The following is a 15,976-nucleotide window of genomic DNA, read 5'->3' on the forward strand; positions in this document are numbered from 1 at the left end:
ATGATTTCCATGTGTAAGAAGAATGCAACCATCTTCTTCAATAATGGGAGTAGAAAAGAAATGTAAATGTAATAATGAGACACAATGAGGAACATATTGTTTTTTTGAAAATGTAGAGAGAACGTGTGTTGGACTAAGAAAACTAACCATTTTCAATCATTACAACACATGAAGAGTTGAGTTAATCACATACATGTTGAAACGCTTCCAATTTCTAAGTTATAATCAGCAATGTTCTTATAGGAATTTGACAAGTATCAAATTACAAAACTATTATGAGTTTTTATGCACCGTTTTACATTTACGTGACCCAATAAAACTCAAATAGTTCACCATAAGTAGCTAAACCATAAGTACATAAGTGTGATAAAGTTAAGTCTTGAGAGTTTTACTAGCCTTTGAAGTTAATAGAGTGAGGGCCATAGTGCAAGTCGAATGTTGCTTGCTATTAGCAACTAGAAAGTGCTCATAGATTGATACTATATAATAGATAGTATGTGTCCTTAAGGATGCCCATTTGATGTGCTAGCTCGTTACATTATATTTGATCGCCTTAGAAAGATAAAGGAGACTCCACAGGAGGTAGAACTTCCAAAGATAAGGATTCTTGGGGTGATGGTGCTGTGAATTCTAACTTTGATATGGAAGCAAGCAAACCCTGTCCATCTAGCATCATTCTTCTAGATGATGGATTTTTTTGAGCCTTGCATGTTTGAGATAGGTCAACACCTATATAGAACAATCAAAATTTCCATGTTAAATACTTACTTATATGTAAACTAGATATAATAAGAATAGTTTTGAGAGATCTCTTCGTAATGAAAGATAGATAAGAAAAATGTTATGAGAAATCTCTTTGTAATGAAAGATGCATAAGCAAAACTAACATTCAATCTTAAATATTATCATATCACCATAGTAAATCGATCGATTGATCACCTTCTCCAGCAGCAAGTTTGGTGTAGAGATCAACAAGGTTAGGGCAATTGTGTTGGCATTTGTTGGAGCAAAGACCTTTAAGAGATTTACTCTCAATGAGTTTATCAGAAGACAAACCAATAGACATCCTCTCAAGACCACATGATGCCACGCATTCGTTGGTCTCAATCCATTCAGTGAAATTGGATGCTTCCACTGAAGAGGCCTACCAATAAGCAAGCATGAATTTGAAACATTTTAAGTTGTGGTGTCTCATATTTGATATATACAGGAATAAAGGAAAGACACTCATGAGACTCCACAAGAAAAATTGATTGACATTCAAACATTGTTGCGCGCATCGATTTGCTACGTCGTTTAATATTTCATGGACGCTTTACTTTGGTAAAATAAAAGTAAATTGCAGTCATTGATTTTGGAATAAAGTGGTAGAGAAGCACATTATTATGCAAGAGCATAAATGTATATACCCAAGCATAGGCCACAGACGTGTGTATGTGGAGCATATTATAGGTATATATGTGCGGGGAAAGGTATGCATGCATATCGAAGCCCTATCTACATGAGCTTGAGAGAGAGAGCATGAGATTGAGAGAGAGAGAGAGAGAGAGAGAGAGAGAGAGAGAGAGAGGCCCGGCCGGGCCGCGGGGGGTGGGGGGGTGGAGGGGCATTTGATACTTGGCATTGAAGCAGGGATTGTCCCTGGGTGAGGACCAGCTTCTCGAGCACGCAGCGCGCTCCACTGGCAGAGACGGCGTATGCGCACAGATCGATGGGAAGGTCCTCGCAATCGAGCTTCCCTGTAGTTAATTATTCATTACATCATTTCAGAATAAACAGTTCATCGACATCAATCGATCATAATACAATTCATCGCATCGCCGTTAGCTGGCCTTCGGCAATCACCAGAACAGTTGTAGGCTAATCTGATCTCATTATAATAACAGGTATGCGGTAAAGTAGAATCATCATTAATCGATATGCGTTTGATTATTTATGCTTGAGCATTAATGAAATAATCGTTACTTGCCCGAGGCAGATATTGATGAGATCATGAGGAAGGTGGCGGAGAGAAGCAGCACGAGATCAAGGCACTTGATTAACGAGCCAGCGGCCATTATGGTTTGAATGAAGGGCTAATTAGGTTAATCAATCCTTTGCAGCTGATGATTATGAAGGAAGGATTAAGCGCTTATAGCTGCGAGAGAGAGAGAGAGAGAGAGAGAGAGAGAGAGAGAGAGAGGCGTGGAAGCTCAGCTAGTGCAAGTGGGAAGCGTCTCTTATTATTTATAAGGGTGCCCTTACATACAGACATTCGCCCCAGGCCTTCCTCCGACTATTACCACGTGCGTGTAAAGAGGGCCACCACCGCCCTGTTGCTTGACCAGCAACATTCGGTGAATAAACTTTAAATGGGATCCAGCGTGACTTCAAGACGCCTTGAAAACCGATGTAGTCTCTGCCAACTGTCATCAAGGCAAAACACCAGTTAACTTGACACAACCAACACCAACAAACGGCGACCACTCAAGGAAAAGTAATGCTACAGAGTGATGGAAGACTTCTTTTCCAAAACAAAGCATTCCAAAGCGGCATAAAGAACAAAGTAGCACAATGTGCAACTTAACACGAGCGTCGAGCACTATATGATAGTAGAACGACAAGCGTAGCATAATCCTAGAAGTAAAAGACCACTGACTAGGATCTCTTATGTTCAAGCCTTGACTTATAGGTGCTCTCTAAGAAGCGTTATATTCCTTAGTTTAGACATGAGTGTTTCAACAAGGCTTCCCCCAACATTTGGTACCATGTTGCCATGTCTTCCCTTCCCACGTATAATGACTTACTAGGCGCTCCACGCCTAGACTCGCCCCAGCGCAAAGGCGCGAGCGATTTTTGTGGGCGGGGGCAGGGGCGGGGGTGGGTGCTGGACGCGTGGCACCCGCCTCCACATTCTCTTTTTTTCCTTGTGGGGGAGGTGGGGGGCTGCCATGAGTAGGGGAGTGGGGGGTTGCCATGTGGCACCCGCCCCCCACCTCTCGTTAACTAATAGTATAGATTCGGCAAAGCAACATTGTTTTGGCCATCCTTCAAGTCCTCTCATGCAAGACATGCTTTAGACTCAAGTCAAGGTTTACTCATGATCAAAGACTTTAAGTAAGCTAATCTTGACATTAAAAAAGGACTAGCTGATTTCTCTTTTGCATCCAATGTCTCTCCAAACAACATAATTATACTTGAGCAAAGTCTTATGCTTCATTTGACTAAATAAAAGCTAGTGGCTAATCGTGTCTAGTTGTCTAACTTGTCTTTTATCAATATTGAGGCTTACAAAGCGTGGCTAAAAAAAATATCCATTGTTGCATAATGGCAAATTAAGACCATGATAATGTTGACAATGAGAAAAGACAAATCAACTTCTCAATTGTGCTTGATTTCTCATGAATCTTAAGTGGTACTTAAGTGATGTGTCATGCTTCTTTTGACAAATGCAAAATCTAACAATTTCTCATGCTTAGTTATTTGTTTGAAGCACCAATCCTCATGAAAAGATGCTTTGAAAGAAAAATCTACCCTCATTATTACATACCACATATTACAAGTCAAATGCATGATCACACATCTTAATATGAGCTAATGTATATAAGCAAATTATGTTTGTTTTAGTATTTATAAACAACATCTCAAAAAGATTGGTTTGTTCTCAAAAATATTGATGTATACGCTACATGGTTTATGTTTTTGAAGTGAAACAAGGACATGCCATTAGCTTATGATGATTGAGGATGAACTATGGAGTATCTTCTTGTTTAGTAAACAACAACTTTGGCTTTGCATTTTGGAAGGAACTAAGATTTTGCAATGTTGATTCATTAGTAAAATTCGTATTCCAAAATATATAAAAAATGTGATGCACTAAAAAACTCAATGCATTATATGTTATGATCTAGTTTATATCTATGACATCATGTTTTATTACACATCATGTTTATATCTATGACATCATGTTTTATTACACATCATTACCCATACTACTATAGTTTGTAAATACATGATGACACAAGAGTGGAACTTGCACCAAAAGCAGGTATATAAAATTGTAATTTGATGATACAAATTTTGGGGGCACGACACCACAAAATTCCAACAAAGAAACCCAACCAAGTCACAAGCTACAAAGAGGATTTCAAGATATCAGCTATGCTGACAAAGAATGGTTGATACATCTCTACTAGAAATCTTGGGTCGCGGTGCATGAATGTGTCTACTTTTTCATGCAGTCCCAAAACCCTCATGAGTACAAAGTATAGATATTTGCAAGCTAGATAAGGCTTACTACCATAAAACCAAGATTTTTGAAATTTTCATAAAGTTTGGGAATTCCTAATGTGATTAATATTTGGACACATAGTCAAATCTTATCCCCTTACTTAAAAGTGAAAATTTTCCTAGATACTATATAAGCAATCCCCCCAAGTCCCACTCTTAAATATGGGGTTAAAATTTAGCCGCTTGTTCAAATCTTTACTCCTTATTTAAAAGTGAAACTTGGGAGATTCACAAATTCTCTAATTATATGATATTATAACCTTTCAATAGGCTAAAATATGGGGGGGGGGGGGGGGTTCAATGCCTATTTATAAATGTCATTACCTGTGAATTTTTCCTGAATAAAACATAACCATTTTCTATTCAATCTGTAAGTAACATTTATATTACACCCTTCTATATGTAAAAACTGTATAAATTTTGTATTTTAAAAATACCTTATTTTGAACCCACGTTGTCGTGCCCCTACACGCACATCATGTAAAAAAATCTAAAGTGTGGCTTCCTTTTAGATTTAAAGAGCTAATGCCACTTTAGGTATTAGTGTTAGTGTCTATGGTTCCAAATATTGGATTTTTTTGGACAAGTTTTTAGCTAATTTTTTATATTCTAGATATAATCTCTTGTAAAAATCCATAAAACTATAGACAACTTCTAGATTAGGATGACATGTAAAAGAAAGCATGTAGGCTTTAGCCAATTTGAGAGGATTTTATGTAAAAAGAGAGATTGACGAAATCGCGCGACGCGTGATCGCTGTTTTCAAGTAGTGAATAGCACTCCGAAGGGGAGATGAAGAAGGAGTGATCTAGCAGAATTATGGCCAGGTGTGCTGGTATTTTAGTCCCCCTTTTGGAGCCAATGGAAGCATCAGATTAGCGATTTGAGTAGCATAGAGGAATGTATTATTTTATACATGTTTTTGTCTATTAGAATTATATCTTCTCATAATGCTAAAAGAAACTGACATGCTTCATATCTGTTAGTATTCTCTTCATTTTCTATTTCTTTGTGGGAGTATTCTTTTACGTCTTCAATTTCTTCAAACCCCTTCTCTTTCGTCTACTCCTTTCCCTAAATCTACCTTCACTCTGATGTCTCTTATCTTCAAGAACTTGGCTTGAAACCTTCAACCCTTCTCTTATCTCTACCATCTCTCGAGTCTAAGCTCTTGAACCCCCATACATTCTTCTCTTGCCAAACCCTTGTGGTGACCTTCAACCCTACGCGGTGCGACAATGTGATGCACACATATATTCATGAGTGACCTCCATGAGTGGTGCCTACTTCATTGGCCACATAGCCTACTCTTCTTATGATTGAATCTAATCTAAATTGTGCATTCATCAAGCTATATATCTCTTCATGTGTTGTTTTTGTTACTTCCAAACAACAAGGATTCCTCAAGTGTACACTGTATTCTTATCCACATAACTAGTAACATCATTTGGACAAAACCAAATCATATATGCCTTCAAGACACCCTTCCTTGGGTATATTTTAGAGAAGAAGCTCAAAGCCATGACACCGTGTGAGCAATTTTGCAATAATCTTTCACCTCTGGTCTTACCTCAAATCAATTGCAAACACTTTACTCTACAACCTAGCTAGCTCTTGCCTATTGCCATCATCAAAGCTTAATTGACGCTATGCTCCACAACAAGGAATTGCTCTATTAGTGGAGTTAACACTTCCTTTTTTGGTACTATTGTGTGGTGCAAAGTTTCTCCATCCTGAGAGCCTCCACATGCAATGTTGCCCATTGGAAAAAACCTAGTTCCTCCACCCCATCAAATGTAGCCTTTCGAGGATGATCTCTTCGTTATTGTTCCTTGATCTCCATGACAAACGTAGGCTTATGAGAGGGTGTTCATGTTGTATCCGTTGACTTCCTCTTCTTGCATTGCATTGTTTCCTTGTTCCCATGTAGATTTGTCAGATTCTTCGTTGCAATGCACTAAAAAAGTGCTTTCAATATGCATCATAGAATGAGATCTTATTCTTGAATCCATCCCTGACAAGCCATGAACCATGCATGCTCTTTAAGATATTTAACCTTGGTGTCTATGAAAACTTGTATCACTCCTTGAAACATGCAAGTATCAAGGATTGTAATGAATCGAGCATTTGATTAACTAATTCACCTCTACCTCAGCTCTGCCATAAACCCATAAACCTCACAGAATCCACCGTGGCACGGAATCCACCGTGAAATATGCCTCCTTCACGGTGGATTCTGTGCTAGGGTGGATTCCGTGAGGTTTTACGGTGGATTTCGTAAACTTTGTTGACCGGGGCTCATACACAAAGTGGATTCTTTGTGCGAGAAGTTGATGGGGACGCCTATCCTTTTCGGGTGTTTCATTAATTTAGTGTATACATGGGTGATTCCATAGCGGGTGATTCCGCAAGATACATATTAAATTAATAAACGTTTATGAGTTTAGAGTGCGCACTCGTGATAAATTAAGGTTAGGATTGATTTCTAACCAGTTGATTTATTTATGTAGCTGAAAACTGCTAGGTATTCACTTTTGTCGGTTTAATTGTATTATTTTACTAACGATTGTGAATGCTTCAGTTGATGTGTATAGATAGAAACAGTGGCGGAGAAAAGCATTGGAGGATAGCATGTATTTGAGTTATCACTTATATTTTGATGGGCACATACCTTAAGAATGGCACCTATATTTTGTCGCGTCTATTTATTAAGGCGTTGGATATTTATTTATTATTTTTATATGCGCATGGGCGCATGATTATGATATTTATATTTGGACATTGTATTGGGTATGCCTGACTCTTTGGGCGCCCGCCCATTAGCTTTATTTCTATTTTGTGCTAAAACAAACTCAAAAGCAAAAAGCGTGCTATTTTGTAATTTGGGCTATTATTTGAGCTTGAAGATGATTAATACATAAAATACATGCTTTGTGGAGCGCTCACACAAGGCATGGGGGGAGATTGCACCCAATTGGTCTCTTGTTTATGTCGTGCAGGCTTTCTACCTTGAGTTTTGTGCAAAAAGTAGAGTTCTTTTGTTCTTGGGGACCTTCCGGCACTCACTACGCGAGCATACAGCATCCGATCTGCGCACCAAAAATTTGGAAGTGAACAATGATTCTCTATTACTAATAATCCTCTTTGATAAACCATGGAGTTAGAAAAATTCATTAACGAATAGTCTAGTGATGTCAAATGCCTTGAAGGTGGTTTTTGTAGGAATGACATCTAGTACCTTTGTTAGCATATCCACAACCACTAAAATGGAATCATATATATATTTTTACAATGGGAAGATTGACTATAAAATCCATATTAATACATTCTTACTTCATCTAAGGGATGCCAAGTGAGTGTAGCTCTCCTCGTAGTTTTATTATTTTAGCTTTAACTCTCTTGCAACTCAAACATTGAGTCACATACCTCAATACATAAGCTTTCATTCCTAGCCAATTGTGAATCTTCCAAGTTACATCATTCACTATTTTTGCATAGCCAAGATCTCCAACTAGTACACGACTATCATGCAGTTTCCATAATTCAAGGTCCCAATCATTGGGCACACACAATATGTTCTCGTAACACAAAAACTCTACTTCTATGCTACTAATAGATTGGGCACAAAAAATCTATGCTGATAATACAAAAACTCTCCTTCTATGTGATAATTTTTGTATTTGGCATTCTCCTTTAGCATTTCTCCTTTTATTTGTATATTCCTCTTTATCTCAAGGTAGTTTGGATCATTAGGGATTTTGACAAGTATTGCATCTAGAATAGGATTGCTAGGCATGGAACTTAAATTTGCAAAAAATCCTCTGCTTATGGGTTTTCTCAAGAAGAAGAAGTTTGGAGAGGTTTTTTGGTAGAGAGCATCAACTACCACACTATCCTTCCTAGGGTGAAATTTTATTTCAAATCAAATTCTTGAAGAAATTCAATGCATCTTCTCTTCCTCATATTGAGATCTAGTTGGGTGAAAACCCACTTGAGACTTTTACGATCAATCATAAGTATAAGTTTTCTTCCAAGCAAATAATGACGTCATAGCTTTAGTGTATGAATGATTGTCGAAATCTCTAGATCATGCATGGCATAATTCTTCTCATAAGGTTTTAGCTTGCATGAAGAATATGCTATCAAATGTCCTTCTTAGGTAAGATTGCACTCAAGTGCCTTTATACTGGCATCAATAATGACCTCAAATTCCTTTTAGAAGTCTAGTAACTTGAGAATTGGAGCAGTAGTGAGACATTTCTTTATCTTGTCAAAGCTTTCCTATTATTGTGTCATCCATATGATCCTTATTAATTTCTTGATCAGCCTAGTGAGAGGTACAACTATGAAAGAATAATCCTTATGAAGATTTTGTACCAATTTTTAAGACCTAGAAATACACAAATTCCTTTGATGTTTTGGGGTGGGGACCAATCTTGGATATCTTTGACCTTATTAGGACCAACTAATATGCATTATTTTGAGATGGTAAAACCCAAATACTCAATTGTCCTTTTGAAGCATGCACATTTGGCTTTCTTAGCACAAAGAGTTCAATTGCTCAAAGAGTCTAAGGTATAGTCTAAAAATATACTAGACTAACCTATTGAAAGTAGCAAGAGTATTAGTTAGTCCAAAGGACAATGAATTTGCTATGGCCATATTTAGATCTAGATTTGATAATACCCAAATCTTAAGTCAATCTTTGAAAAGATCACAACGCCTTCACTTGCTATTTTCAATTCCACAAAAGAGAAGGAGAGTAAGTTCCTTCTCAAATAGCTCAAGCCACCTGAGTTTAATGGGGAAGGAACAAAGGTGGAAATTAATACCAAAACCTAGATTGAGTAGATGGAAGATTAATTTTCTACTACAATAATAAGTATGGCTAATCAAGCAATGATTGCACACGTTAGGCTTATAGTGGAAGCATGGATGTGGTGGAAGGAGTGGTGCTGTGAGAAGCCTTTTTTCAACACTACCATGACTTGGAGCCAAATCAAGGCTACAATCCAAGGGTGTTATTTGTGAGTTTCCTATCAAAATCAAAGATGAATGAGTTCTTCAATATGAACCAACAAGGGATTACCTTGGAGGGTTATTAGTCCTGCTTTGTGACACTATAGAAGAATGTTCTTTACATGCCCATGAGCCAATAGGTGGCATAATTTCGCCAAAGGCTGAATCCACCTCTTAATGGAGAACTAAGAGCAATGAGGCTTACTGATTTGGTTAATGAGAGTGCAACCATTGGTAGTTGCCCTTCCCAAGAAAAATAGTAGGTTCAACTAGATATATAATAGATTTCCATATCCCAAGAGATCTTGAGTAAGCTATCAACATGGGCATAACAATTGGGGTTGACTAAACCTTGTCAACACTCCCCATAATAGAAACAACAATAATAGTTATGGGAATGAAAAAATGAATTATGAATATACGTATGAAATTAGCTTGGCCATTTCTGAGATCAACATCCCAATATGGGGGAGAATGCCAATATCAAGGCTCCTCACAATCCTTTGAGAGGGAAAATTTTGATAATCAAGGATGTGAGCATGGAGCTAGGAAAGGCAAGGAGCACGATGCAAAGTAGGAGCTCATGCATGTGCCATTGTAATTAATGAATTAGATTCTTCTCTTAAAGAGCAAGCTGAAAGAGGATCTATCCATGTAGCTCTAAATAACCAAAGCATGAGAGGCAACTTCTCTATCATCCAAATCCCAACAAATCACTAAGGTACTCCTTTCCAAATCTTAATTGCTTGTGGAGATACCATTTAATTATGTCTCCAAAGTGTGATAAAAATTTGAAGTTAAATAAAGAACTTGCTAGGAAAATTGTGATAGAATTATCAAATGCAAGGGAAACATTATCAACTCATGCAGTTAACTATACCTAGTTTCATTAGGCATAGAAATCACTAAAGCCAATTTTAGGGTTATTCCATTAGGCTTTTATGACTATTTGTTAGGGATTTACTAGTTATTTCCCAATTAGGAAAATATACACTAGTGGAAAGGGTGAGTCATTATCAAAAATCACCTAGCAAAAATAGTTCAATCATAGGAAAGCCAGGTAAACTTAGAATTCAGCTATATAAAGCAAGTTGAATCCTAAAATGTTGAGATGACAAGCTCAACACATGCGGACATTGATGATGGACCGCCTGGTTAGATAGGTCCACACGGCTACACTTAGCACGTCAATGGTCATTATGACTCTCACATGGCCACTGACTCATTACTTATTATATTTAGGTTGTTGCACCTATTTACAGTTGGCATAGTTATAGCTCCAGTCGACTAGTGTAGTCGGTTATGCATTGTTTGACTTAGCAGGTCACTTTCCTTTATGTTGTATCTTATCTATACTTTGTGTACATTGTAAAGAGTGTGGAAGAAGAAGAAGAAACCAGCAAGAAAACGTTTTAGCCTCCATCTCTCTTCTTGTCTCTTGAGTGAGCTTCTCCTTGTGCACTCTGTGTGCGTTCGACGCAGCATCTTAAGTAAGTCCCCCCACCATGCGATTCTTGACATGGTATCAGAGCTGCACGACTGAGAGAGGCTGATTTCGAAGGCTGAAGTGAAGGAGAAAAAACAAGGTTCAAGCAAGCAAACCACGGGTAAGAAGCTCTCCCATCCTTCCACTCTTTCTCTTGGATAGTGCCTGTGGAGGCACCGAAAGTAGGGCAGAGCAAAAATCTTAGATTGCAGTGAGATTTGGTGTGCGCGAAGAGAACTGTGTATTCTGAAAATTTACCCTTCAGGGCTTTCCCACAGTTATTTTGGGCATCTGAGGCCGTTCCAGGCCCCGTTTTAGAGCCGCAAGGTTGCGGACAACAGTTTCAGGGTACACTGTGATTTCGACTATTTTGACTGAAAGTGGGTGCACAGGTTACAGATTGCAAATTTGTAATTCTTGAGGTGTTTGTAGGAAGCAAACATAAGGTTTATCTGCAAACAGGTTGCAGATTGCATGTATTGTTGAGCAGACTGTGAAAAAGACTGTCTAGTGTATTGCTATGCACTACAGGTCGAGGGTTGCAGAAGATTTGATTGCTGTTTGGTACTAGTTTTGTGATAATGGCAGAGAATAGTGGAAGCCCCATCATTGAGAAGCTCGACAAGAACAACTACCCTTCATGGAAGTTCCGTGTCACGAACTTCCTTATTGGAAAAGGCCTCTACGAGTTTGTTTCAGGTGAAGAAAAGGAGCCGGAGGTGAGTGATCCTCCAACTACAGAAGAGACAAAGGCATGAAAGGAATGGAATGCAAGAGACAACAAAGTCATGTATTGGCTGTCTGCAGTAATTGACAATAATATGCTGGGACATATTAAAAATGCAGAGAATTCATATGCAGCTTGGACCATACTTGAAAGTATGTTTTTCGTAAATACAAAGGCACGAAAGATTCAACTCAAGCAAGAGTTGAATACATTGAAGAAAGGGAAGATGTCTATCAATGAGTATGCACTAAAGGTAAGAAGAATTGCATATGCATTGGTAGCGATTGATGCAATGCCTGATGATAATGATTTGGTGTCGTCCACCTTGGGTGGACTTAACAATGAAAAGGCTTGGAAGTCTTTTGTAACTTTCGTATATGTCAGAAAGCCATTTTCAGATTTCGATGAGTTGGTCTCCCTTATGATCACTGAAGAGATCAACATGCAGAGTGAGACATCTGAAAGAAGTGGTGAATAGGTCCAAGCTTTCTACTCCAGTTCAGGAAGGGGACATGACAGGTTCTCTTCAAGAGGCCGTGGTACAGGACGTGGTAGTGACAACCAGCAAAACAGATTGAATCAACAATTTGACGATATGCAGGTTTCAGGAGGTCTTTGGTAACTTTAGAGGCAGGGGGGAGCTTTAGAGGAAGTGATGGACGGTAGAATAGAGGTTCTAACAACTCTGGTATTGTATGTCACTACTATAGCAAAACAGGTCATACTGCAGCCCAATGTTATGCTAAGAAAGATTATATTCACAGTGGTAAGTTGCAGCAAGGAAACTATGCATCCTCTTCACGACAAAATGAAGACAAAAATGAACACCTGTTTGTTATGCAGTATATGCTGAATGTTGTTACAGGAAAGGGAACACATGATTATGTTTGGTATGTTGATTTAGGTGCATCCAATCATATGACCAGCCATGTAGAATGGTTTGGAGAGATGCAAGATTTGCAAAATGCAGGTTATGTGCAGACGGGTGATGATTCATGCCACCCAATTTCACACATTGGAAAAGTTCCCTTGTCCTTGCATGATGGTGAGACAAAGAGTTTTTTAGATGTATTACATGTGCCATCTATTACAAAGAACTTGGTGTCAGTCGGTCAAATGATAGAGCAAGGGCTGCAAGTCAGATTTAATGCAAAGGGCTACTTTGTAGAAGACTTCAATGACAAGTACAGGTTAGTAGCAAAGGGAAGTAGAGTTGGACGTATGTTTACTCTGGATGCTAGAATTCCTACTATGAATGTTGCTATGTATGCTAAAGGAAAAGGTGTTGTTGCAGATATTGAAATTTGGCACAAACGCATTGGACATGCAAATATACAAAGGCTGAAATTAATGCAGTCCAAAGGGTTGGTTACAGGTTTGCCTACATTTAGAGTTGTAAAATTTCATAAGGTATGCGAAGCATGTCAGTTTGGTAAGCAGGCAAGACAACCCTTTTCACATGACAGAGATGTAAGCAAAAATATCCTTAATGTTGTGCATACAGATATTTGGGGGCCTACACAAAACGTATCTCTTGGAGGTAGTTCATACTTTGTCACATTCATTGATGATTGTTCTAGAAAGCTGTGGGTATATTTTATGAAGGAAAAGAGTGAAGCATTTGAGCACTTTAGAGCTTTCAAGGCTACAGTTGAAAGAGAAACATGCTTGAAAGTAAAGTGCTTGAGGTCAAATGGAGGGGGAGAGTACCTCTCAAATGAGTTCAGTGATTTTCTGAGGTCTCATGGGATAAAGAGACAGTTCACATGCAGGTATACCCCACAGCAAAATGGGATTGCAGAAAGGAAAAACAGGCATATTGCAGAAGTTGCACATGCCTTGATGGTTGAAAAGAATATACCTAAGCATTTTTGGTCTGAGGCTGTTCATACTGCTGTTTATATTATGAACAGAACTCCCACAACTGCAGTTCATGGGATGACTCCTGAAGAATGCTTTACTGGCAAGAAGCCTAATGTATCACACTTGAAGGTATTTGGCTGTGTTGCATACGTTCATGTGCCAGATGAGCTACGGAAGAAGCTTGATCCAAAGGCAGAAAAATGTGTTTTTATTAGATACTCTTTAGAGCAGAAAGGGTATCGCTGCTATAACCCTGTCTTATGTAAGTTCAGAGTGAGCAGGGATGTCATCTTTGATGAAATGAGAAGTTGGTATGCATCTAGTGGTGATGCATTAGATGATGATGATGATCATAACACTCATGTGCAGGTTGAAAAGCAAGAATCACAGACTCTTAGTGGACCAGAGAAATCATTTGGTAGTCCTTGGTCTGGGAGACTAAGGAGTAGCTCTACATCTTCAGGTGCATCTAGTAGCACTACAGGTAAAGACAAAGGAAAGAATAAAGTGTCAGATGGCATTGATGCAGTTCTTGATGGAGACTCCAGTGGCTTAGAGAGCTTGGATGATGAGCTTGGCATTCCTTCTGTCAGGACACCAGGTGTACAGAGAGCTCATAGTAATGTAAAGGCTCCATTGGGTGATCCAGTGGTACGCATATCTAGCAGGGTCAGATACCCTGTTAAAAGATTTGGTTTTGAAGGTTATGCAGCTCACCATTATGCTTATATGGTGAAACTAGTTGAGGATGTTGAGCCCACTTGTTTTGAGAATGTTGTTGGTCATACTCATTGGGATGCAGCAATGGATGAGGAGATGGTTGCATTAGAGGCCAATAAGACTTGGGATCTAGTATCATTGCCGAAGGGCAAGAAAGCTATTGAATGTAAGTGGGTTTATAAGATTAAGCACAATGCAGATGGTTCTATTAGTAGGTACAAAGCTAGGCTGGTTGCAAAAGGCTGTGCCCAGACATATGGCATAGATTGTGATGAAACCTTCAGTCTAGTTGCTAGGATGGCAACTGTCAGATGTGTGATTGCTTTGAAAGCAGCCAAAGGTTGGAGGTTGCAGCAAATGGATGTGAAGAATGCCTTCTTGCATGGTGATTTGTAGGAAGAAGTGTATATAGATCAACCAGCAGGTTATGAAGATTTAGAGCATCCCACGTATGTGTGCAGGTTGAAGAAGGCGCTCTATGGGCTCAAGCAAGCACCTAGAGCATGGTCTGACAAGATCAGAGAGTATCTTGTCAATATTGGCTTTTATGTTTCTGATGCTGATCACTCACTTTATGTGAGAAAGGGAGATGCAGATTTGCTCATTATAGTCATCTATGTGGATGACTTGATTATTACAGGTGATAGTGATAGTGGGATTGCTAAAGTCAAGGATTTTTTGAAGAAGAAGTTTGAGATGAAGGATTTAGGTGAGCTAAGGTACTTCCTTGGCATTGAGATGATCAGATGTGATGATGGTATATGGCTGTCCCAAAGACAGTATGGCTTGGATATGTTTTCCAAGTATTGTATGACAGCATTCAAACCACTTTCAATCCCGTTGGAGTAGAATGTAAAGTTGAGTGCTGATGTTGGGGATGAGATAGAAGACCCTACTATGTTCAGGAGGATAGTGGGGAGTTTGATCTACATGACCATTACAAGGCCAGACTTGAGCTATGTTGTTGGTCTTGTGAGTCAATTTATGCAAGTACCTAGAAAGCCACATTTGGATGCAGTCAGGCGCATATTGAGATATGTGAAGTCCACATTACATTATGGACTTTTCTATGAGATAGGTACAGATGTACAGGTGTTTGGATACACAGATGCAGATTGGGCTGGTAGTATGTCTGATAGAAGATCTACCAGCGGATACATGTTCTCTCTTGGTAGTGCAGCAGTTGTTTGGAGCAGCAAAAAGCAATCTACAGTTGCTTTGTCGAGTACAGAGGCTGAGTATAGAGGTGCTGTTGTTGTAGCATGTGAGGTAGTATGGCTACAAAAGTTAATGGTTGATTTGGATGTGCAGGTGGAAGGTCCAATTGTCATTTATTGTGACAACATGAGTAGTATACAGTTGGCTAGGAACCCTGTGTTCCATGCGAGGACTAAACATATTGAGGCACACTACCACTTTGTAAGAGAGAAGGTACTAGCAGGTGAGATTGACTTGGTGTATGTCAGCACACAGGATTAGATAGCTGACATCTTCACGAAGGCATTGGGTACAGAGAAGCTTCAAAATTTTTGAAGCTTACTTGGAGTTGCAGAGATGCAATTGAGCTTGAGGGGGAGTGTTGAGATGACAAGCTTAGCACATGCGGACATTGATGATGGACCGCCTGGTTAGATAGGTCCACATGGCTACACTTAGCACATTGGTGGTCATTATGACTCTCACATTGCCACTGACTCATTACTTATTATATTCAGGTTGTTACACCTATTTACAGTTGGCATAGTTATAGCGCCAGTCGACTAGTGTAGTCGGTTATGCATTGTTTGACTTAGTAGGCCACTTTTCTTTATGTTGTATCTTATCTATACTTTGTGTACATTGTAAAGAGTATGGAAGAAGAAGAAGAAACCAGCAAGAAAACGTTTTGGCCT

General features: G+C 38.9%; 1 protein-coding gene across 1 annotated transcript; it reads right to left on the bottom strand.

Annotated features, from left to right (window-relative positions):
- Positions 1–236: 236 nt before the first annotated feature.
- Positions 237–2,057, bottom strand: LOC148038027 (uncharacterized). Its single transcript, XM_087667451.1, has 5 exons — positions 1,966–2,057; positions 1,807–1,865; positions 1,618–1,739; positions 940–1,144; positions 237–729 (listed from the first exon to the last, which is right to left on the bottom strand). Exons 1-5 carry the CDS (start codon positions 2,055–2,057, stop codon positions 554–556), a joined length of 654 nt encoding a protein of 217 aa, XP_087523577.1. The 3' UTR covers positions 237–553.
- Positions 2,058–15,976: the final 13,919 nt, after the last annotated feature.

The sequence above is a fragment of the Lygodium microphyllum genome, chromosome 3 (genome assembly GCF_053477565.2).
Source record: "Lygodium microphyllum isolate KBCC chromosome 3, Lygodium_microphyllum_v1.1.10, whole genome shotgun sequence".
In the NCBI taxonomy this organism is placed as follows: Eukaryota; Viridiplantae; Streptophyta; class Polypodiopsida; order Schizaeales; family Lygodiaceae; genus Lygodium; species Lygodium microphyllum.

Bases quoted from the DNA above. Each gene is read 5' to 3' on its own strand.
- LOC148038027 (XM_087667451.1), bottom strand. From the start codon at position 2,057: ATGGCCGCTGGCTCGTTAATCAAGTGCCTTGATCTCGTGCTGCTTCTC. The intron at 1,866-1,965 runs GTAACGATTATT...TAATGAGATCAG, and splicing joins TCAATATCTGCCTCGGGCAA to ATTAGCCTACAACTGTTCTG. The intron at 1,740-1,806 runs GTATTATGATCG...AATTAACTACAG, and splicing joins TAACGGCGATGCGATGAATT to GGAAGCTCGATTGCGAGGAC.